Here is a 25930-nt window from a genome sequence, read left to right as displayed (position 1 = left end):
ATCAGTTAAATCATACATGCAAAGCAATTTTTTTCAATATTTTTGTCGGTCAGATGTAAAAGTATCTGGATATCCCTATGTAATGCAGAATTGACCATTATGTATCACAATAGGCAGATCTGAGGGTACAAAAGGGAGTGGGGAGTATTTATTGCCAACAGAGACGCAGTAATAGTAGAATGGGTTGGTCACAAGAGCTCCGCAACTTCGAACATGGCTATTCATTTAATGTCACTTGAGTAACATATCCTTCAGAGACATTTCAACCCTTCTAAAGCTGTCCAAGTCAACTTTTGATGATTCAACTGTGAAGTGGGAATATGAAGGAAGATCAGGTACACGTCATGAGCTAACAGACAGGGACTGTCGAGCATTGCGGAGCGTTGTCATAAAAAATTGCACGACGTCAGTGGGTCTGGGGTGAGATCAATGTTATAACTCATCCCAAAGATATTTCAAAGTGCTGCCAGCAATCCAGCATGGTCAATGACTACACACAGTGAGTTAAAAAGAATTGGGTACAATAGGCGAGGAGCACCTCATAAGCCACACATTTCTTCAGTCAATGGAAAGCAACACTTGAGGTGGTGTAAAGGGTGATACCACTGGATAGAAAATGATTGTAAATGAGTGATTTGATATGATGGAAGGGTTTTGTTTTAGTGAATGACTGTAGAACAGTATCTGCCATCACATGTAGTGTCAACACTGAAGTACGGAGGAGGTAGTGTTATGATATGGCTACATTTTTCGTGGATAGGTTGTGGTCCCATTACTGCACTTATGAAAGTACTAAATACTAAAGGACATAAACATGTTTTACAGTACTGTGTACTGCGTACAGTAGAGGAATACAGTGGACTGCTTGTATCAGCAAGGTAAAGCCTCCTGCAATAAAGCAGACAGTGGTTCGTGGAAAATAATATTCCTGAAATGGAATGGCATGTGTAGAATCCAAATGTGAACCCCATGGAATATGTTTGGGATGAGTTATAACGTTGATCTCACTCCAGACCAAGGCTCCAACTTCACTACTTTCTCCAATGTCAACCCTTAAGGAGGAATGGCCTGCCATTCCTTCACAAACTTTCAGACAACTCATTGAAAGTGTCCTCAGCAGAGGTCAAGCCATCATAAAGGTGAAGAATAAACAAGAGCCATATTAATGTTTACTAACAGACATCCAGCCCCTTTGGTCAGATAGTGCATTTACAATTGTTACACCTGCATGCAGCTCATTTGACACAGTGATGATGAGCAAAATATCTCAATGTACATAGCGCATAATATTTTTAAAATATAACAGAGATTTGAAAAGTATGGAATTAAGTAGGTCTAAGTGTAACAGTTTAACCACCACAGCTTCTATAAACAATAGTAATTTTCATCTTCTTGTAAACTATCAGTCGATGGAACAAAATTTTATTCCAGATAAACAGATAAAACTTCTTGGAATTCCTTCAAATATCAGTATATACAGATAATCAGTCTGGGCGGCAGCATACCTATAACAATATGAAATGACTATGCTAAAGGAGTAGTTTTGATTTTTTTCACCATTTGTGCAGAAAAACGTTATCTTTAAAAATACAAGTGAAGTATTTTACTCACTATCTCCAATAAAAGCAGGTATCTTGCTTTGTGTTCTTGTGGTGTAATGTTTCACCAATTCTCTTTTACACTTTTTCATGTTAAAGTTGTGTATTTCGTTTTAATGAATTGTATCCCAGAGCTTAATCCCGTAATAGGCAACTATAGAAACATTGTCAAGCTTGCACTTTACAGAAGTATGTACTGAAGTGTAATACTAAACTGCATATTGGAATAATATGAAATACCTACTTTGTCTCTACTGTCCCGCACAGTTCAGCATCAAGTATTGATTATCTGACTTTTTCAATATTACTCTGCTTAAAAAGTATTTTTAGAAACACAAAGACTCAATCATTTTATTTTTACTTACACTGAATTGAAGAGGTAAGCCCTTCCTTGGCTGCCCTGGAAGGACTGCAACAGAAATAATTTGTCCAAGTCAAGCCCGGTAAATCATATTTGCTGTCTATAAAAGTGATAAATAAGTCACCTTTTGATGACACAAACTTTACAGAAACAAAGCTTTGTAGTAACACCTTTCTACTCTAGCACTGTAGAAGCGCTGTTATTGAAAACTTAACCCCTTGTTTGGAAATTATAGGATTAACTTATTAGTAGTACTTAACGTTTGCATTCATTTGCCCCAAATTTCAACATATAATTACACATTGTCAGTAAACCGTTTGATAAATGACACCACTCAACAACACAGTGACAATGCAAACAGGAAGTAAAGAAGAATGAATTATAATGCTCTAATTTACTTGAACTGAAGTAACAGTCCGCAGTTCACCAGAGATTATTTAAGCTAGAAATAAACAGTTTAAATAAGACAAAAACTGAATGCTTCAGGAAGAATTCTTTGTTGTAAATTCCCGTAACTGTAATCCACAGCCACACAGCCATTTCACAGATTACAAGGCCCCTCTCGCCTGAGATTTGAGTCCTCCCTCAGTCATGGGTGTGTGTGTGGTGTTCTTATCATAAGTTAGTTTAAGTAGTGTGTAAGTCTAGACACCGATGACCTGAGCACTTTGGTCCCTTAGGACTTCACAAACATTTGAACATTTTTTTATAATCCACATAAAACTGCAATCAAGGATCTGAGAGTGAGACTGCAAAGTGATTTAATGATTGTGATTCTATCTTGACAGTCTCTTTAGCATAACAGATATCACACAAAGAATGGTTACATATATTTAATACAACTAGAGAAGAAAATTGCACACCCATACACCCCATACAAAGAGATGAACGTCACATCAGAATAGTCACATAAGAACTTTAGATGTATTCATAGAAGAACACTGAAACTACTATACAAATTTAATCTGTGCCAAATCCAGACTCAAAAGTGGGTCCATGCTTTCTACAAATGAAGCATTTATAACTTATGGCCTAGTCCAACACTTCATTCTGTATCCCTCCTAATGTCTTCTTATTCCCATACAGATCTTGGTAGACTAGCACTCTGGGCGAAAGGATTCAGTATTTAGCTATTGTCTAGAAGTTGTTAACTGCATTGATCAATCAAACCTCACCATTTGTCATTGCACACAAAAAGAACATGAAGGAATGGGATGGAAATCAGTAGATGGGATGCACTTGTACAGACTAACAAATGATTATAATTTCAAAAAAATTGGAAGATTTATTGACGAGAAAGAGCTTCCTTTATTGACGAAGTCAATAATGCAATGCTGCACCTCTGATCCTTATGCAAGCAGTTAATCGGCAAGACACTGATTGATAAAGAGTTGTTGGGTGTTCTCAAGAGAGATATTGTGCCAAATTCTGTCCAATTCATGTGTTAGGTTATTAAAATCCCAAGCTAGCTGGAAGGTCTTGCTCATAATTCTCCAAACGTTCCACTTCAACCAAGTCATTGTCGAGAAAGAGTCCATTGGTGTAGGGAGAATTTTGGTTGGGGTCAGCAACAATGGCCCACAGTGATGTTCTCTGATGAATCCTGCTTCACTGTGGTAAATGATTCTAGCCACCAGTTAGTGAGTTAGTGTGGAGACATGTTACATGCCACAGAATGTTCATGAACGTCATCAGTATGGCCTGCACATTATATTGTGGACAGGCATTATACACAATGGTTGAACACTGCTGCATAGCTTTGTGCAAGCTATCGTTACAGCACAGTGACATTGCAGGGAGATTACTCTGGATGATGTCCATCTGCTTAGGGTGCAGTAGGCCCGGACTGTTTGTTGATGACAATGCCCACTCACACAGGACTGCTGCGGTATCCAACACACTTGAAAGTAAAGATACTGAACATATGGAATGGTCTGCGTACTACCCAGAACTAAACCCTATAGCACATGCCTGGGATGCTCTGGGCAGACATATTTCTCAACGAATACCCCGTCCCCAAACCGTGAAAGAACTGAAGACCACGTTGAGAGAGCAGGAGTGGGACAATATCCCCCAAGTTAATAGTTTGGTTGCCAGGATGACAAGCAGTGTATTAACTACAGCTAATACAAATTTCTGCTTTGCTTTCTTCATATTTTCTATATTTATCAGTTATCTTTGTTAGCAAATTTTCATCCCATCTTCTCACACACTCACATAAATATTTCCGAATAGTTTTGTTTGCTTCACCATAGTCTATCATGTTACTTCTCGAGGCAACTGGAATAGATTACTTCAGTGATATTTTGTTTTCTTCTGCTTTCTTTGAAGCAGCATAGTTGTTTGATTGTTACGTATCAGTTTCTAAGGCCTGCATGACCTCTACTTTCTAAGATGCTGAACTTCTTGCTCAATTTAGCCCAATAAGCCTCTCTGTTCTTAAATAAATTCACATAATGTACATTTCTCAGTTCCTACTGGGAGAATTAGTTTTTAGATTCTTATCTATGTCTATAGTTGGGACAACGTTCCTTGCTTTATTTCTTTGTTTGTTGTCCTCGGTGCCCAAGTACTGTGTTGCTACACCGGCTGAAAAATGGGTTGTGGAAGTAGAACACTGACTACTTTAAATGATGTAGCCAGCAGGTGCACACAGTTATATGGCCAGTGTAATTCTTGTTTGACCGGGTAGCAAATTACAAAATGTGCCAGGAAAGAGAGTAAATAATCTCACAACAGTTTGTGATATGCCTAGCACAGAAAAGATCATAATAGTGTCTTGGTGTTTAAGGAAAACCAGAAGTCTACTGTAATTTGTCTCTATAAATAATGTTCCGTGGCTTACCATTTTCTGCATCTATGAAGAGATTTCTGGCTCTAAATACAAGTAAGCAGTCAACCTTGAGCAGCCTGTATGAAAAACATGGGGTGCCCAGATGAATACCTGCCACTTTTAACATATATCCTTTCTTTGTGTGTGGCGCTTTACTGCCTACTGCGCGGTCATCAGGGCCTGCACAAAGTCCCAATTTATACACAGACCAATTTTTACTAAATCCAATCGAGCCACTGTCAAGAATGATGATGATGAAATGATGAGGACAACACAAACACCCAGTTCCCGGGCAGAGAAAATCCGGGAATCGAACCTGGACCCCATGATCCAGAGGCACAGAGGCACCAATGCTAGCCACAGGACCACGAGCTGTGGACAACATTTATCCTTGAATCTTATTTAAATGATCCTGGCAGTATCACAACCCAATACATTTCCGAAACATTGTAAGTGCTGCGAAGTATTTTCATCCGCATTTTTACGGAATTTAGTGTTGATTTTGTCCTACAGGAATATTTCTGTTGTCCTAGATTTACGTACGTAGTTATTTCATTTGTCAAAACAATTAAAAACTAATCTCTTCGCTAAACTGAATGCATTCATTTGATAGTTAACTTTTATAAATTTTTTAGTCACGTTACCCACCCCACGGGAAGAGCAGTCACGTTGACCATACAGCGGGAACAGAATAAAAGGTAGCCTACGTGTTAATTCAAGGTACAGGCTTTCTCTATGCCAAAGTTCATCTAAATCCGTCCAGATATTTCAGCGGGCCTGTGCAACAAACACACTCACACACAAACTTTCTCATTTATAATATATTCGTACAATACTGAATCTCACATACATTTTTCATTTGCACGATTATACCCCAACAGAATTTCGTTAAGAATTGTTCCATTAATTTAAAAAAATGGCTATGTTAACACAGGAGGCTAAAAATATTCTTAAAACAAGATCTGTGTACCATGTGCATAGCCGTTTCTACACCTGGATGCAATTTGAAGGGCTGTTCTGATTACAAAACAGTCGGCAGAGATCCCCCTCCCCCAACACTTCCAGGTGCGGCTTCATATCAGGGTCGGGAAAAACTGTGTTCGGAAACACCACGGTTGACAATCGGAAGGCCCACGATACCGCAGCAGCAGTGTCGCTCAGCCGCGGGTGTCTCCGTCGCAGTCCTGGGTTCGATGCGGCTGCGCTATCGACCAGGGTGCAGTGCGGCACAGCCCGAGCGCGCCGCTGTTCCCCAGCCATTAGCGCAGCAGGGCCAGAAATAGCGCCGCTCTGGCGGAAGCAGTTAAGAAAAGTATCTGCTAGACCCCGCGAAACCTTGGCGAGCTGCCGCGACTGCCTGCTGGATTCACTCTATCGCCATCTGCCGAACTGCCAATTGTCAGTGTCTGGCCTCATCTGGACCATGTGCACTCACCAGAGCCGTATTGTCGTTTTTACAGACTCCTCGGCTTGATCTGGGGATGAAGTCTTAAGGAGGGATATTTTGTGCTAATTAACTAAAAAAAATTAGAGAACTTTTCAAATTAAACACCTACAACGCATCATGTGCGGCTTAATATTTAATCATATAAAATTTTGCAGTACAACATAAGATTTAATGAATTAATGATTTTTAAAATAATTGAAATCATTAAGTATTCAAAACATCGCTATGAAACACAAACTGGTGGTAAGACTGGTATTTAATTGTAAGTAATTTACGAGGGCAGATGTGGACTTCGGGTAGAAAATGAAGGGGATGTAACCTGGCTAAACTGAAAGAACCGGAGGTTTTTGAGAATTTCAGAGGGAGCATTTGGCAACGCTGGTGTGAAACACGGGAAAGGATTATGATAGGAGACGAATGGTTAGGTTTGACAGATGAAATTTTTGCGGAAGAGAGGATCACATAGGTAGAAAGACAAGGCATAGTAGAAATCCCTGGTAACGCAAAAGTTATTGAGTTTAACCGGCGAAATGAGACAATATAAAAATGAAGCAGGCAAAAGGAAATACAGACGACTTAAAAAAAATTGGACTAAATGTAGGAACACGCAAGGTCATACTCATCCTACGACTTACCCTACAAGACGGATTCAAGAAAGGCAAACATACGTTTATAGCATTTGTAAATTTAGGGAAAATGGACTATACTGTTTGAAATTTTGAAGGTAGCAGGGATAAAATATAGGTAGTGAAAGCTTATTTTTACAACTTGTACAGAAACCACTCTGCAGTTGAGAGTCGAAGGGAATGAAATGGGAGTTGGGAAGGAAGTGTTGTAGCTTATTCACAATGCCGTTCAATCTGTACATGTAACAAATTGTGAACGACTTGAAGATGATATTTGGAAAGGGAATTAAAGCTCAGGGAGAAGAAACTTTAAAGTTTGCCAGTGACATTGTAATTCTGTATGAGACGATAAAGGACTTGCAGGAGCAACTGAACGGAATAGGTGGTGTCTTGAAAAATTATAAAATAAACAACAAAAGTAAAACAAGTGTAATGGAGCGTAGTCGGATTAAATGAGGTGATGCTCGGAGGAATATATTTTGAGAGACTGAAATTTCGCTATTTGAGCAACAAAATTAATTGTTGATGGGCGAATTAGAGAGGATGTAAAATGCAGCTGTCAACTGAAGAAAAGCGTTTCTGAAACGGGAAATTTATAAACATGTAAGAGAAATTTTGTTGTTAGGAAGTCTTTTGTGAAGGTATTTGTGTGGAGTGTAACTTTGTATGGAAGTGAAATGCGGACGATAAGCAGTTCAAACAAGATGAGAATAGAAGTGCTTGAAATGTGCTGCTACAGAAGAATGCTGAAGATTATTTACGTGGGTAGATCGAGCAACAAATGAAGAGGTACTGAATCGAATTGGGAAAAAAAGAAATTTATGGTAGAAGTTGACTACAAGAATGGGTCGGTTGTAGGACACATCCTGAGGCATCAAGGAATTATAAATTAGGTAATTGAGGGAAGCCTGAGTTAATAACTGTAGAGGGAGATCAAGGCTTGAATAATGCAAGCAGGTCCAAGTGGGTGTAGGTTACGGTAGTTACGCAGAGATGAAGACGCTTGCGCAGGACAGAACAGCGTGGAGAGCTGCAACACACATCTTCAGATTCGAAACTACAATAACAAAACAAAAGCCTATATTTTTTTCAAAAATTGGGATTGAAGTCCTTCCAAAGTTTGATTCTTCAATTAAAAAATAGTATGTTGCAAATTGTTAGCGAAAAGTTCGTTAAGCAAACGCAAGACAATAAGAGGAATGTATCAATCAAATTTTACCCGTATTTAATTTAAATATAAAACTTTCCCATATAATTAGCCAGAAAATGAACGTTTTAAATAATCTTATTGGCTAATTGGTTTGCGCTTACAATTCATTCTAATAAAACTACAGGGTGTTACAAAAAGGTATGGCCAAACTTTCAGGAAACATTCCTCACACACACACATAAAGAAAAGATGTTATGTGGACATGTGTCCGGAAACGCTTAATTTCCATGTTAGAGCTCATAGTTCTTCCACCTACGCTCAATGGAGCACGTTATCATGATTTCATACGGGATACTCCTCTACCTGTGCTGCTAGAACATGTGCCTTTACAAGTACGACACAACATGTGGTTCATGGACGATGGAGCTCCTGCACATTTCAGTCGAAGTGTTCGTACGCTTCTCAACAACAGATTCGGTGACCGATGGACTGGTAGAGGCGGACCAATTCCATGGCCTCCACGCTCTCCTGACCTCAACCCTCTTGACTTTCATTTATGGGGGCATTTGAAAGCTCTTGTCTACGCAACCCTGGTACCAAATGTAGAGACTGGTCGTGCTCGTATTGTGGACGGCTGTGATACAAGACGCCATTCTCCAGGGCTGCATCAGCGCATCAGGGATTCCATGCGACGGAGGGTGGATGCATGTATCCTCGCTAACGGAGGACATTTTGAACATTTCCTGTAACAAAGTGTTTGAAGTCATGCTGGTACGTTGTGTTGCTGTGTGTTTCCATTCCATGATTAATGCGATTTGAAGAGAAGTAATAAAACGAGCAAAAACGTGGAAAGTAAGCGTTTTCGGACACATGTCCACATAACATATTTTCTTTCTTTGCGTGTGAGGAATGTTTCCTGAAAGTTTGGCCGTACCTTTTTGTAACACCCTGTATATCTGACCAGTTACTTCATGAATAGCATATATCGGATATTAACGAAGACATGGATGAATCAATATATTTATAAGCATGCTACTACCGTTTTTTCGTGTAACTGTGGAGTACTTACGGACTGACGCGATCGATAGTAATCGGCCACTCTGACCTACAATAACTCATGTAGTATTTAAGTTGCTGCCTGTAATTCATACCAATTTACGTTCACACTAATAGCTTTCTAAAGTCACGGCGATCGACAAAATCGGATGAGGCGTTTATATTTTGGAAATTCGTTGCTGGGTGTTACTTGTATTAATTTACCATCAGATACTGAACTTTAATAAAGATATTGAAAATCTGATTACACCATCAGAATCGTCGTGCAAATGATAGTAGTGTATATGTTTCTTTTTGAGGTATCATGATTCATCTGGCTACAATTAATTTCTGTACAGACTGTTAAATGTCTGCCATAATGGCTTCACAAAGTCCGTCATCTTTGACACTCCTGGCGTGTCTCCTTCACCGATATAGCGTCACTATGGAATTCCCAGCCACGCAGCCGATGGACCACGTGGTCCGGCCGTTGTGCGGCATCACGCGGTTGCTAACGAGGCGTAGCTTGCCGAGCGGCGCGGACGGTGACCGCCTACTCTGAACTTAAAATATTTTCAGGGCGCCACAACTCGCCCGTTACCTCACAAGCTTTATACGCTACACGAATGGTTAATTGGTAGCCTTCAAATATTCAGCTTCAAGTGTTGTCGTACGAAGTTCACTTAACTGTATAAATGACACTGAATCACGTCTTGTGCGAAAGGATCCAGTACTGTTGTGTATAATACGTTTGCATTGCGTTAGAAACGTTTTGTGTGTGTGTGTGTGTGTGTGTGTGTGTGTGAGAGAGAAAGTGGGGGGGGGGGGAGGGGGGTTATCATATGTGATGATATACTAAGTAAAAAGGGCTAAACTCAGGATTTGGGATCCAAACACACCAAGAAAGAAAGCCGGACAAGGAATTGGAAGTGAACAATTGTTATGGCAGTTGGGAAGCGGCAAACAGTTCGGGAGTGACGTCGCGCGCTCCAATTGGAGGAAATCAGGTACAGCGCGTGGAGCGTCACCTGTCATGTAATTTTAATAGGGCTGTAATCCACATGTAACTAGGCTGTTTATGTTTTCTTATTGGCAACGTTACGTAGCGCTCTGTATGAAAATCACTGGCTGTGCTGTGTGCAGTCTGTGGCTAGTTTGCATTGTTGTCTGCCATTGTAGTGTTGGGCAGCGGCAGCTGGATGTGAACAGCGCGTAGCGTTGCGCAGTTGGAGGTGAGCCGCCAGCAGTGGTGGATGTGGGGAGAGAGATGGCGGAGTTTTGTAATTTGTCATGAACTGCTATATATATATTATGACTATTAAGGTAAATACATTGTTTGTTCTCTATTAATATCTTTCATTTGCTAACTATCCCTATCAGTAGTTAGTGCCTTCTGTAGTTTGAATCTTTTATTTAGCTGGCAATAGTGGCGCTCGCTGTATTGCAGTAGTTCGAGTAACGAAGATTTTTGTGAGGTAAGTGATTTGTGAAAGGTATAGGTTAAAGTTAGTCAGGGCCATTGTTTTGTACGGATTATTGAAAGTCAGATTGCGTTGCGCTAAAAATATTGTGTCAGTTTAAGCACAGTCGTGTACAATTGTTCTAAGAGGACGTTTCACACGCCCGTAGTCAATGTGCTTTCCTGATCAACCTGCTCTGCTGTTACTGCATCTCCACTGAGATCGCCTGGCGGGTCTGCCTCTTTTGACCAACAGTGGTCAATTCTGCATTACGTATCATCATCATAAACTAAAGGCTACGACTTGCCGATTTTGGCCACGTCCGTCTCTCCATTGTCATCCTCTTCAATTCATAATACTATTTTATCCCCATATCTTCTTTGAATTTATTAAAATATGTCGCTCTTGGACTGCCTCTTGGTTTTTTTCCTAAAACTTTTCCTTCAAAAATGGTTCAAATGGATCTGAGCACTATGGGACTTAACATCCGAGGTCATCAGTCCCCTAGAACTTAGAACTACTTAAACCTAACTAACCTAAGGACATCACACACATCCATGCCCAAGGCAGGATTCGAACCTGCAACCGTAGCAGTCGCGCGGTTCCGGACTGAAGCGCCTAGAACCGCTCGGCCATCACGGCCGGCCTTTTCCTTCAAATACATTCTTTAAGAACTGGTTGTGTCTCATTACGTGCCCTATCATTTTTGATTTTGTTCTTCCTATATAATTTAGCAGCGTTCTGTTCTGATTCACTTCTCTTAAGACCTGTTCATTACTTTTTCTATCTACCCAGCTTCTTTTCGTCATTCTTCTCCATGTCCACATTTCCATTGCCTCCAGTCGCTTTTTCTCTGTCTTTCCCACAGTCCACGCTTCACATCCACATGTTAAGACACTCCAGACAAAAGTTTTGGCAAACTTTTTCCTCCTTTCTAGGCTTATATGATTGACTGTTAGTAAATTCCTTTTATTTTGGAAAGCTTGCTTTGCCAAAACTATTCTTCTCTTTAAATCTGTGATACATTTATTGTCGTCAGTGATTGTGCTCCCCAAATAACAGAAGTTCTCAACTTGCTCTAGAACATCATCGTCTAGGTTAATATTAACTTTACCATTTTCTTTTGTCTTCCCTACTACCATAGCTTTTGTTTTCTTCTTATTTATTTTTAGATTAAATTCTCTTAAGATTTTGGCAAATTTTAACAACATAAACATTTCCTTTATTGAGTCAGCAAGTACTATATCATCTGCAAAACGGATACAATGTATTCGTTCCCCGTTAATTTTAATTCTTTTGAAAAGAATAAGCAATTTTTCAATGGTTTTGTCAATAAATAAGTTTGAACAAATACGGTGATAATGGGCAACCTTGTCTTACTCCCCTCCTTATTTTTGCTTTCTTCTTCACACCGTTCACTTCTATCTCTGCTTCCTGCCTTTTATACAGGTTCCAGGTTAATCTTCTGTCCCTCCAATCAAGATTTATTTCCTTCATTGTTCGGAATGTTTCCAATTAACCGCGTCAAATGCTTTTTGTGAATCCATAAAGGTCAAGTAGGTTTTCCTATTAACTCCAATTCGTCTTTCCAATACCATCCTCAGAGCTAGTATTGCCTCTCTAGTTCCTTTTCCGAACGTGAAACCAAATTTGTCTTCTCCTAGGTTTGCCTCAATTTCCTTTTTTATTCGATTTTTTTTTATTATGTTTAACATTATTTTGGAAGTGTGGGATAGTAAGCAGATTACATAGCCAAGTCCGAATACTTTTGATCACATGGTGTACCTGCTGCCGGGCAGCCTGCGGCGGAACTCACCGCACCCCCTCCCCCTCTTCCTCTTCCTCTTCCTCTTCCTCCCCCTCCCCCTTGGCGAGCTCTCCACCCCTCCCACCCCAGAACACGGCTAGGAGGGGCCGGGTGCATCTCGCGCACCACTGTCGCGCCGTTGCGGGAACACAAAGCGCCATTGGAGATGCGCCAGCAGCAGACGACGGCGCCAGACGGGCTACGCTATCCACACGATACCGGCTCCCGTCTTCGCTTCCGCAACAACACTAGTACTCTCCACCGACAGAGCTACGTAACCCACCACTGCACTATTCACTACTGCGACAAGACAGTGTCCGATACCGACACCTCATCAACAGTACAGCTCTCGACAGCGGGTTTATCGTACAACCTGTACAATCCTTACCTGAAAGGTGTATCACGTAGCTCCTCCGCTGCGATGATAAAAGACACACGAGAAAAAGTTCTAGTGTGCAGTGCTCGTCAAACTGTCGCCATGATCAGCCTTGCATCATGCACGAATGTATCGTTTCGCGGCGATCTAGAGGGTGTATCAAAAATAACCATCCGATTTAAAAAAATTATGTTATTTGATATATGTGTTGGAAAGAGCAAACTCTCGAGTTTTACATGGTTCCCGCTAGGTAGCAGCAGTGTTCGCACACTTCAGTTATAGTAAAAATAGTGGCTGGAAACAGAAAGCGTTTTGTGTTCTACGTTTCGTGCAGTGCGGGACACTAGAAACTGTTCAGCGTTATGAAACTTCCTGGCAGATTAAAACTGTGTGCCCGACCGAGACTCGAACTCGGGACCTTTGCCTTTCGCGGGCAAGTGCTCTACCAACTGAGCTACCGAAGCACGACTCACGCCCGGTACTCACAGCTTTACTTCTGCCAGTATCTCGTCTCCTACCTTCCAAACTTTACAGAAAGCTGTGAGTACCGGGCGTGAGTCGTGCTTCGGTAGCTCAGTTGGTAGAGCACTTGCCCGCGAAAGGCAAAGGTCCCGAGTTCGAGTCTCGGTCGGGCACACAGTTTTAATCTGCCAGGAAGTTTCATATCAGCGCACACTCCGCTGCAGAGTGAAAATCTCATTCTGTTCAGCGTTACTTTCGTACTAGGTATGGTGTGGATCCCCCTACAGCAAAGGGCATTAGTCGATGGCATGAACAATTCCGAGAAACAGGTTGTTTGTGTAAAGGCAAATCGCAGGGCCGTCCCGAGTATCTGACACAGACGTCGAACGCATCTGCCATAGTTTCACAAGGAGTCCGCAGAAATCCGTTCGCCGTGAAGCTCGACAGCTCAACATGCCCCCGATGTCCGTCTGGCTTGTGCTGCGTCGACGTTCACACATGAAACCATACAAAATTCAGCTACAGCAAACTCTTCGTGAAGGTGACTAATAACAACGTCTGGAATTCCGTAATTTCATACTTGGCAAGACGAGGCAACATTCTATTTAAATGGAAAGGTGAACAGTCATAATGTGAGAATACAGCGTGCGGAACGATCACATGAGAGACACTCTCCAAAATTTAATGTGTTTCGCGTAGTTTCACGGGAAAAAGTGTGTGGTCCCTTTTTCTTTGCCGAAAACACTGTTACACGACGCACATATCTCGATATGCTTGAGAACTTTCTTTTGCCACAGTTGGAGAGTGATTCATACGACTTCATTGACTAACAGGACGGTGCACCGCCACACTGGCATCTGGAAGTGCGGGAATTTTTTTAATCAAAGAATTACTGAACAATGGATCGGTCGCACTGGACCGAACGTTTCAATCTCACTTTACTGGCCTCCAAGGTCACCGGACCTGACTGTATGTGACTATTTCTTGTGGATGTTTATAAAAGACTGTTTATGTGCCTCCGTTACCAGCAACAATGAATGAACTGAGACATCGCATAGCAACAGCTATGGAAGCTTAACTCAAGACATGCTCGCTGCAGTGTGGGAACAATCTGAATATCGCATTGACATATGCCGTGCATCTCAAGGGGGGCATACTGAACACCTATGAAAAGGTATGAAAAAAAACTTTTTGAGTTTCCCGCTCGTCAAAAACCAAAATTCATTGTACATGTGTATTAGTTTCAGAAATACAGAAGTGCCAAATCGGATGATTCTTTTTGATACACCCTGTATGCTGATGAAATTTTCTCAAGCTACCGTCCGTGTCAAGTAGTTTAAAATCCACGAGCTTTCGGCGGAGTGCTCCTCGGCCACCGTCAAGTGGTGACTGTCGAATGGTTACTGCTACCATCCTTACATAGCGACGTTTCCGTAAGTGACGTCAATGGCGCTCGCTGCAGTGCCTTGTATGGTAATATTTTCGTTGTGCCCGCTTCAACCTTCCGATGGTCGGGCTCCAAGCTGTCTTTATCGAGGGGGTTGTCATAAATTTTTGTCTTGATCGCTTCATTTATGACGCTATCCCAGAAACTTTAAGTCCGCTGTAATAAGCGACGTCTCGTGGAATGCAGTAAGGCGACCGCTTTCTAGAGCATGTTTTGTTGCCACTGAGGCGAAAACATCTCTCGTATTCTACAAAGCGCTGTTCAATAATACGCGCGGTCTGTCCGACATAAAATTGTCCACACCCACACGGTACTGTATACAGGGTGTTACAAAAAGGTACCGCCAAACATTCAGCAAACATTCCTCACACACAAAGAAAGAAAATATGTTATGTGGACATGTGTCCGGAAACGCTTACTTTCCATGGTAGAGCTCATTTTATTACTTCTCTTCAAATCACATTAATCATGGAATGGAAACAGACAGCAACAGAACGTACCAGCGTGACTTCAAACACTTTGTTACAGGAAATGTTCAAACTGTCCTCCGTTAGCGAGGATACATGCATCCACCCTCCGTCGCATGGAATCCCTGATGCGCTGATGCAGCCCTGGAGAATGGTGTATTGTATCACAGTCGTCCACAATACGAGCACGACCAGTCTCTTCATTTGGTACCGGGGTTGCGTAGACAAGAGCTTTCAAATGCCCCCATAAATGAAAGTCAAGAGGGTTGAGCTCAGGAGAGCGTGGAGGCCATGGAATTGGTCCGCCTCTACCAATCCATCGGTCACCGAATCTGTTGTTGAGAAGCGTACGGACACTTCGACTGAAATGTGCAGGAGCTCCATCGTCCATGAACCACATGTTGTGTCGTACTTGTAAAGGCACATGTTCTAGCAGCACAGGTAGAGGAGTATCCCGTATGAAATCATGATAACGTGCTCCATTGAGCGTAGGTGGACGAAACTAAAATGAGCTCTAACATGGAAATTAAGCGTTTCCGGACACATGTCCACATACCATCTTTTCTTTATTTGTGTGTGAGGAATGTTTCCTGAAAGTTTGGCCGTACCTTTTTGTAACCGTGATAGCGTTACGGAGATGTTTAACAAACTCAAGTGGCAGACCCTGCAAGAGAGGCGCTCTGCATCGCGGTGTAGCTTGCTCGCCAGTTTCGAGAGGGTGCGTTTCTGGATGAGGTATCGAATATATTGCTTCCCCCTACTTATACCTCCCGAGGAGATCACGAATGTAAAATTAGAGAGATTAGAGCGCGCACAGAGGCTTTCAGACAGTCGTTCTTCCCGCGAACCATACGCGACTGGAACAGGAAAGGGAGATAATGACAGTGGCACGTAAAGTGCCCTCCGCCACACACCGTTGGGTGGCTTGCGGAGTATAAATGTAGATGTAGATGTAACACCCTGTATACTCCCGGCGTTTGAGGCCTATATTAGCTGTTGATCTTTTTGCTGGAGCCCGAAAGACAAGTCAACAGCCGCCATATTTCGTTAGCCATTAAAAAAAAGAAACGTAAACAAGAGCCCCCTGACGGGACACGACGTTTGCTTTTTTGCCTCTGTGTGTCTCAGTGATAGGCTCCTGAAGAGGCACAGAATCGATTCGTTCTTCAGGACTCCTGCAAAAATTCGCCAATTAATGAGATTTGTGAAAGACGAAGTAGGCCTCAGAATTTTAACAGCCACAACTTTTCCCGGATTTAGGCCTCTGCTAGACTGATCTGTGCACTACAATCTTCAGCGAAATGCACCCAGTTTTTACAGAGTGTTTCGTAATAGCATCAAACCATCTTCTCTGTCCTCTTTAACATATTATTATGGCTTTCAATATAAGAACAGCGGACAGAAATTAATCACTCCAGGAGCCATTACGCTGACATCACTCAACCCTTCCTCTGGCCTTAAAATGCGCTCATCTCGACGAGTAGGAGTGTCTTCATGAGCCTCCAGGTAAGTAATATTCAGTAGAAGCCGCTCACTAAAGGTCGCATTCAATATGGCCACTAAATTGAGAGAGCGTTGACTACTGTGTTTCACCCGCTCTTCCAAATAGTCCCAGACGTTTTCTTTCGATCCGTGCACGACAGCACACGGTATCAATATGTTCCGAAAAGCAGCGAAAATGCTATTTTTCAGGGGCTCATGTCTCAGGTCTTATTGACCACAGAGATGAAGTGGCAAGTGTTCTGGATAGCCCTTCGCCTAGCGACCATTAGTAGACATATCAGGAAAACTGGCACAATGTGGTTATCCTTTGTAAGGAGTCAAAATTTAAACATTACACATTTTCTCCAGTCCATGCACATTGGGCAGATCAGTTGGTCCTTGTGCAATAAGTGTTCGTTAAGGTGGACCTTAGGCGGTTCATGGACGGTTCCTGAGAAAATCCGAGAAACCATGATTTTTGGTTACGAAAAGAGGAGGAAATAAAAAGAGAAGTGGAAGAGGAGATTGACATAAATGAGCGCTAGGTGCAGGAGGGGGGCGGAGGTGATGGACAAAGAGAAGGACGGGCTAGTCGAATAAACACATACCTGGGCAACGCCTAGAACTCAGCTAGCAATTTTATAACTGTAGACCTCTGTTTCAATCTTCTCTCAGCTCTTGGAATCCAATAACGGAATGTGAATGGTTCATCAGCCATCCAATCGACCGGCTGCACGTTCCGCCCACAACAATTTAATTTTCAATTTAAATTTATCAAAAGTAATTCCTGGACGTGTCTACTATTTTGCTTACTTCATTTTCCAGAATGAGATTTTCACTCTGCAGCGGAGTGTGCGCTGATATGAAACATCCTGGCAGATTAAAACTGTGAGCCCGACCGAGACTCGAACTCGGGACCTTCGCCTTTCGCGGGCAAGTGCTCTACCATCTGAGCCACCGAAGCACGACTCACGCCCGGTCTCACAGCTTTACTTCTGCCAGTATCTCGTCTCCTACCTTCCAAACTTTACAGAAGCTCTCCTGCGAACCTTGCAGAACTAGCACTCATGAAAGAAAGGATACTGCAGAGACATGGCAGAAGTAAAGCTGTGACACCGGGCGTGAGTCGTGCTTCGGTAGCTCAGATGGTAGAGCACCTGCCCGCGAAAGGCAGAAGTCCCGAGTTCAAGTCTCGGTCGGGCACACAGTTTTAATCTGCCAGGAAGTTTACTTCATTTTGCTATTCATCTAGATACTGTAATGAATTGCCCTAATCGGGACATTCGTCAGAAGATTCTACGACATCATAGTGAAACGGTGTTATTTTCTTTTCGATTTGTTTATTATTCAGTTAATTAGCTGCATCATCGCTATTTCAAAACATATTTTATTAAATTCTTACAGTCACAACCCGCTTTCAGTCTTACTTTTCCTAACACCTCTCACTTTCAGTCGCCACCGAAGTACAGCATTTCCCCGCTACGGAGTGAAAATTCATTCTGGAAACAGTCCCTTGAGTTGTGGGTAAGTCGTTTCTTTACTATGTAATTTAATCCAGAGTGTTAGTCCCGTTATGTACGCAGTAGAACTTCTGTGAAGTCTGGAAGGTAGAAAATGAGGTACCCGTACTGGCGGAACTAAAGTTGTGAAGGCGCATCGAAAAACTCCGCATTAAATAAAAGTAGATCAAATTTACTACCACACTGGACATTTTTCCCTGACCCTGCACCTGCCTGACTTATGGGACACTTGACTTTTTTTCTCCCCAAATTCCGAAGCACTGAAATACGGAATTTATGGACTATTTGTAAATGCAATATTGGAGTTGTAAATCTCGTCTAGGAACCAGATATGAACCAAAAGTATACAATTATCTTTGTGTCGTTCTCGAGACAGGTTAAGAAAGGAAAATGACTATGAACAGGACGCATTAGTCAGAAACATATAGGCGCTCAGTCCGGAACCGCGCGACTGCTACGGTCGCAGGTTCGATTCCTGCCTCGGGCATGGATGTGTGTGATGTCCTTAGGTTAGTTAGGTTTAATTAGTTCTAAGTTCTAGGCGACTGATGACCTCAGAAGTTAAGTCGCATAGTGCTCAGAGCCATTTTTCAGAAACACAATTACCTGACGGAACAAAACAGCTGGGAACTGTAAGTTACTAAAAAAATAAGACTTAAAATGCAGACGTACTTTGAGATCACATATGCTAAAGCAACCGAGACATCTCATTCTTTGGTGTAACTCTGTGTTTTTTTTAAATAATATTATTATTTTAGCTGTAGGAGAAGGAAATGATATGTTTTGTTATCTAATGTTTAATTTCATATGTTTGCAGTTTTAATTATCAAAAATCGGATAGATCAGTTTCACCTAGAAAACTTTTAGGTATTCATTCGTACATTAACATGAACATTACTTGTTCATTTCCTTGTAATGCACGTGAAATTCGTAATTTAATAAGAAACTTGAAACCTGCAGCAATTATTGCAGTTCCACTGTTTCATTTCTCTAATTTGCTTCTAAAAATAGTTCAATAACTATACAAGAAGGCAAAAAGAAAATGTTCAACACGGATAGCTAAAAAATGTGTGCTCTTCAAACAAATTCCTTGAATACAAAGTGTTCACTGCTATAGTCGCCTTTTTATCATCATTATATTATTATTATTATTTTATTGCTGACACTGAAACACAGCTCAGTCGATAGAGCATTTGCCCGTGAAAGGCGAAAGGGGTTCGAGCCCCGGTCCATTACCCAGTTCTAATCTGTCACGAAATTTCCAATATGCGCATACTCTGTTGCACAGCGAAGATTTATTGTGGAGTACGTCTTTCGCAAAACCCACTTTTTTTCCAGTTTCCTGCAAGGGATTTATCAGCAGAAGATCAGAATTCTGCCAAGGAGCACGTGAAGTTATGTCTGAAGTGCTGCTTACATCTAACGTACATTTTCGTCTTCCCTGTGGTGCAGCGAAAATATTTAAAGAGCGGGAGCCAGTGGCGCTCCGGTCTGGTCTAATTTTACACTCGCGGCCCCACGTCGAGCGTGGAATTCCACCCACGACCGCAAGCAGTGTGGCGGGCCTTCCCAGAATGCGTTCGGATGCCACGGCGGCTGCGGTAACTGAACTTTTGAGTAGCCGCGCGCTCTGACACAGCGGAACCGTAGCATGTCTACCAAGTTGGGCGTCTGCGCGCAAAAGGTTTCAGAACAGCCGCGTATTTAATCTACGGAGGAACAATGGCATTAATACTATTCATTTTCCGTCTACATCTACATTCATGGGGTCTAAGGTGTTTTTTCTGTAACCTATAAAATAATAAATGAAAGGAATATTCATTTAGATAGGTAAAACGAAAGAAACGTTACTCTCTCTGCAGAGTTATGAACAGCGTTAGTGCAGTTATCTTCCAGACAGTTGCAGCAACGAGACATATACACCACTGGCCATTAAAATTGCTGCACCAAGAAGAAATGCAGATGATAAACGGGTATTCATTGGACAAATATATTATACTAGAACTGACTTGTGATTACATTTTCACGCAATTTGGGCGCCTAGATCCTGAGAAATCAGTACCCAGAACAACCACCTCTGGCCATAATGACGGCCTTGATACGCCAGGGCATTGAGTCAAACAGAGCTTGGATGGCGTGTACAGGTACAGCTGCTCATGCAGCTTCAACACGATACCACAGTTCATCAAGAATAGTGCTCGGCCACCGTTGACCAAACGTTTTCAATTGGTGAGAGATCTGGAGATAGTGCTGGCCAGGGCAAGAGTTGAACATTTTCAGTATCCAGAAAGGCAACATGCGGTCGTGCATTATCCTGCTCAAATGTAGGGTTTCGCAGGGATCGACTGAAGGGTAGAGCCACGGGTCGTAACACATCTGAAATGTAACGTCCACTGTTCAAAGTGCCGTCAATGCGAACAAGAGGTGACCGAGACATATAAGCAATGGCATAGGATACCATCACGCCGGGTGATACGCCAGTATGGCGATGACGAATACACGCTTCCCATGTGCGTTCACCGCGTTGTCGCCAAACACGGATGGGACCAACATGACGCTGTAAACACAACCTGGATAAATCCGAAAAAATGACGTTTTGCCATTCGTGCACACAGGTTCTTCGACGAGTACACCATCGCACGCGCTCCTGTCTGTGATGCAGCGTCAAGGGTAACCGCTGCCACGCTCTCCGAGCTGATAGTCCGTGCTGCTGCAAACGTCGTCGAACTGTTCGTGCAGTTGGTTGTTGTCTTGCAAACATCCCCATCTGTTGACTCAGGGATCGAGGCGTGGTTGCACGATCAGTTACATGGTGGTTGGTTAGTGTTTAACGTCCCGTCGACAACGAGGTCATTAGAGACGGAGCGCAAGCTCGGGTTAGGGAAGGATCGGGAAGGAAATCGGCCGTGCCCTTTCAAAGGAACCATCCCGGCATTTGCCTGAAACGATTTAGGGAAATCACGGAAAACCTAAATCAGGATGGTTGGAGACGGGATTGAACCGTCGTCCTCCCGAATCGATCAGTTACAGCCATGCGGATAAGATGCCTGTCATCTCGACTGCTAGTGATACGAGGCCGTTGGGATACAGCACGGCGTTCTGTATTACCCTCCTGAACCCACCGTTTCCATATTCTGCTAACAGTCATTGGATCTCGACCAACGCGAGCAGCAATGTCGCGATATGATAAACAGCAATCGCGATAGGCTACAATCCTACCTTTACCAAAGTCGGAAACGTGATGGTACGCATTTCTGCTCCTTACACGAGGCATCACAACAACGTTTCACCAGGCTACGCCGGTCAACTGCTGTTTGTGTATGAGAAAGCAATTGGAAACTTTCCTCATGTCAGCACGTTGTAGGTGTCACCATCGGCGCCAACCTTGTGTGAGTGCTCTGAAAAGGTAATGATTTGCATATCACACCATCTTCTTCCTGTCGGTTAAATTTCGCGTCTGTAGCACGTCGTGGTGTAGCAAATTTAATGGCCAGTAGTGTAATTGAAAGGAATATTCAATTAGATACGTAAAACGAAAGAAACGTTACTCCCTGTACGGAGTTATGAACAGCGTTAGTGCAGTTATCTTCCAGACAGTTGCAGTGACGAGACATATATCTTTGTAAACAGAACATTATCTTTTTTATCATGTAGCTGATGTATTTAACCCAAGTGTGTGCAAATCAAGGAGGCGAGAAACGTTCAAAATTTAGGCCGTGGATGAAACACATTGTCCATAATTGGATGCGTTCAGATGGATTGTGTGGGGACGGAACGCTTACTTAAGTGAGGCAATCAGGAGAGTGCACAGGTCCCTGAATGCACACCTCAATGTTTGTTGTACACGACCTCCGGACGAGGTGTAAAGTTGCCGGTCACCGAGCGCAAAGCCGCCTAGAGCGCTAAGTGGGTAATTTGTGGTTTCGGTTTCTGTGTCACAACAAGAGCCCTTAAATTCCCCCACAAAAACCTGCTGGTGTACAAATAGGCGACAGTGGGGACCTAATATCCAGAATGAGATTTTCACTCTGCAGCGGAGTGTGCGCTGATGTGAAACATCCTGGCGGATTGAAACCGTGTGAAGGACCGAGATTCGAGCAAGTGCTCTACCACGGGGCGTGAGTCGTGCTTGGGTAGCTCAGTTGGTAGAGCACTTGCCCGCGAAAGACAACAGTCCCGAGTTCGAGTCTCGGTCCGGCACACAGTTTTAATCTGCCAGGAAGTTTCGGGACTTAATTTGTTATTCCGTTCCTGCAGAAGATTGCAGCGGAATGGACCATTGTGCTGCATCCACATACGGTCTATGATGACTAAATTATAATTCCCCAACATTTTGCGACCCAGTGCCCGTTTTCGAAGCAAAAACTACTGAGCGCCCCCACCCATTTTTCCAGAGAAAGGAAATGCGAGCTTACCTCTGCTGTAAACAGTGAATGTGTTGTATAGAGACTCATAGTTGACCTTTAGAACCTTCGGGGAAAAAAATACCACAAGAGCAGAAAGGTTCACGTATTTGAAGTGCTATAATGTTAAATGAGCCACTGATAAAACAGATACCTTCCTTTACTTCATCTCTATAGTCACAAATTTTGTTTCGGTTTATAATGACCATCTACAGATCTGTTTTATAAAAAACATATCGAAATATATTGGAGCCATAGTGGCATCGTCAAATGTTAAACACAAAATCAGCGCCATCATCGTCAAATATACGGAAACAGCAGCACATGCAAGAGTCATCTTGTCAGCAGCACCACTGTTCAAAACAGTGTTTTGCATGTGCTGTTATTTATATACATTTGACGATGCTGGCCCTGATTTTGTGTTTAACATTTGACGATGCCGCTATGGCTCCACTATATTAGGACATGTTTTTATAAAACAGATCTGAATATGGTCATTATAAACCGAAACCGGTAGTCTGATGACAAAAAAACTTGTGATCATAGACGTGAAGTAAGGGAAATTTATTCTATATTCGGGTCACTGGTCAATTCGCGACCATGTAGCAGCTTGTGAAACAGATACCTTCGCTATTCTGCACGAATGTTGGTCTTGCCACGAACCACTGCAGACTGGTACAGGATGGCGCACGCAAAACCGGCCACGAGTACGGACTGCTCGCCAATTACTCACTGATTGTTGCCACAGCAAACAGTTAACTTGTAATAATTCGATAGTAAAGAAATAACAAGTTAATTCAAAGATCCGTATTTATTGAACTGATCTCGTCTTTTACAGTACAACGTTGCGCAACTCTGCCGCATCAATTCTCAAAATTTCATCACGAATACTGTCCTTCAAGTCATCTAAACGTTATTGCGTTCATTGCGTATACTTCTCCGTTTAAACTGCCCTGCAAAAGGCAAGTGGTTAGATCCGGAGAACGCGGCGGCTACAGTCATTTGCTGATATTCTTTTCTTCTGTGAATCTTTCGCGAATTCGTGAGGTTGACTAGTGTGAAGTGCGACTCGTCGCCTCATCCTCTTGAAAGGCAGCATACTTTCGTCGCCACAGCTTCGAAACAATATACGACAACTGGTGGGCAGCAATGAGCGGTTTAGTACTCGGAGCAGGCTTCTTGTGCTTCACCCTGTATAACGTGAAAAAAACATTTAATAACTTTCGGTCTTACTATACTTTTCCATCGCGGCTTTGTGATTACTGCCCGGGGATGGAGGGGGGAGGGGAGGGGAGGGGAGGGGAGGGGAGGGGAGCTGCAAGTTGCTGTCGATGCCCCTTAAATTTCCTTTGGATGTAAACTGGTCCCCCCAACAACCCATCAGCGCATCATCGACAACCGGTGGGGGTACAGGCCCCATTGAGAACCACTGATCTAGAGGGACATTTTCAAAAAGAAAACCTAAATTGCTGACGATAAAAGCTCTATACATTTCAGCTGTCACAGTACATGAGAAGTGTGGACCGACGATTTAATCTCCAAAGATTTCTCACCATCTGCATTGACGAACAGCATCAACTCCTGTCGAGTTTGAAACAGAGTGTCATTGACAAAGCGTGACATTCTTCTCCGCTCCGTTTGCGTTAGGATCACTTTACGACCACTGTTCTCACACCATATTATATGGCTATGAGTGGTGGACCATCCTTTGCAGCCGGTCAGGGTGACCGAGCGGTTCTACATCTACATCTACATCCATACTCCGCAAGCCACCTGACGGTGTGTGGCGGAGGGTACCCTGAGTACCTCTATCGGTTCTCCCTTCTATTCCAGTCTCGTATTGTTCGTGGAAAGAAGGATTGTCGGTATGCTTCTGTGTGGGCTCTAATCTCTCTGATTTTATCCTCATGGTCTCTTCGCGAGATATACGTAGGAGGGAGCAATATACTGCTTGACTCTTCGATGAAGGTATGTTCTCGAAACTTCAACAAAAGCCCGTACCGAGCTACTGAGCATCTCTCCTGCAGTCTTCCACTGGAGTTTATCATCTCCGTAACGCTTTCGCGATTGCTAAATGATCCTGTAACGAAGCGCGCTGCTCTCCGTTGGATATTCTCTCTCTCTTCCATCAACCCTATCTGGTACGGATCCCACACTACTGAGCAGTATTCAAGCAGTGGGCGAACAAGCGTACTGTAACCTACTTCCTTTGTTTTCGGATTGCATTTCCTTAGGATTCTTCCAATGAATCTCAGTCTGGCATCTGCTTTACCGACGATCAACTTCATATGATCATTCCATTTTAAATCACTCCTAATGCGTACTCCCAGATAATTTATGGAATTAACTGCTTCCAGTTGCTGACCTGCTATTTTGTAGCTAAATGATAAGGGATCTATCTTTCTATGTATTCGCAGCACATTACACTTGTCTACATTGAGATTGAATTGCCATTCCCTGCACCATGCGTCAATTCGCTGCAGATCCTCCTGCATTTCAGTACAATTTTCCATTGTTACAACCTCTCGATACACCACAGCATCATCTGCAAAAAGCCTCAGTGAACTTTCGATGTCATCCACAAGGTCATTTATGTACATTGTGAATAGCAACGGCGCTACAGTCTGGAACCGCGCGACCACTACGGTCGCAGGTTCGAATCCTGCCTCGGGCATGGATGTGTGTGATGTCCTTAGGTATGTTTAAGTAGTTCTAAGTTCTAGGGGACTGATGACCTCAGAAGTTAAGTCCCATAGTGCTCAGAGCCATTTGAAGGCATCCTTTGCAGACACGTCCGACAGTCCGCACGGATACACCAACAAATCGGGTAACTTCATTAAAAGGTGTGGTCATAGACACGTCCAAAGACGGTAGCTCCTTTCTACATTCTGTCGCGTCCCCTTATCGATACATTTTACTGCGTTGATTCCACACAACAGGAGGCGCAGACACGCACCCCCACCCCACCCCCCACATACACACACACACACACACACACACACCACTTCACTCATGACCATTTGGAAGCAGAGGTAATGCGTCTACAGTACAGCCAAGCGAGCAGTGTGTTCTTGTAAGGGGGTAATTAATATTTCGCCTCGTGAGCTTTGATAACTAGTACATGCGCGGACAGCTGAACCGGGAGCAGGACGAAGAGATGCAGTGTTATTTCAGGTCACGGGACCCGGCGTGGCATAGCCACCTGCTCTGGCAAACGCCCAGAGACCACGCGCTCTTGCGGTCGCAGGCACCTGGAAGCCGACCAACTTGCCGCATGTAATGGCTTGCGAACTTTCGACATTGACTGAGGGGCAGCCCCTTTGGGAATGATAAAAGGAAATATCTAATTTTTGTCTTATCATCAGTATCATAATCATCATCATATTGCGGAGCATTCTACATCACTATTTTGGCAGGACCCCTCCTGGAAGTGGTCTTACTATTGTGCCTATATCC

At 42.9% G+C, this 25930-nt stretch overlaps 1 protein-coding gene across 3 annotated transcripts in view; it reads right to left on the bottom strand.

Annotated features, from left to right (window-relative positions):
- LOC126167629 (protein yippee-like 2) overlaps positions 1–25930 on the bottom strand; it is a 685352-nt gene that overhangs the window by 11719 nt on the left and 647703 nt on the right. For all 3 annotated transcript variants that reach the window (XM_049920491.1, XM_049920490.1, XM_049920492.1), the window contains one exon: positions 1964–2007. In XM_049920491.1, coding sequence (XP_049776448.1) covers positions 1964–2007 — 44 coding nt within the window. The remainder of the gene's footprint in view (positions 1–1963; positions 2008–25930) is intronic.

This window comes from Schistocerca cancellata, chromosome 1 (assembly GCF_023864275.1).
Source record: "Schistocerca cancellata isolate TAMUIC-IGC-003103 chromosome 1, iqSchCanc2.1, whole genome shotgun sequence".
Classification (NCBI taxonomy): domain Eukaryota; kingdom Metazoa; phylum Arthropoda; class Insecta; order Orthoptera; family Acrididae; genus Schistocerca; species Schistocerca cancellata.
Note: the sequence above shows the minus strand (reverse complement) of the source record. Positions and strands in the feature narration are given on the sequence as shown.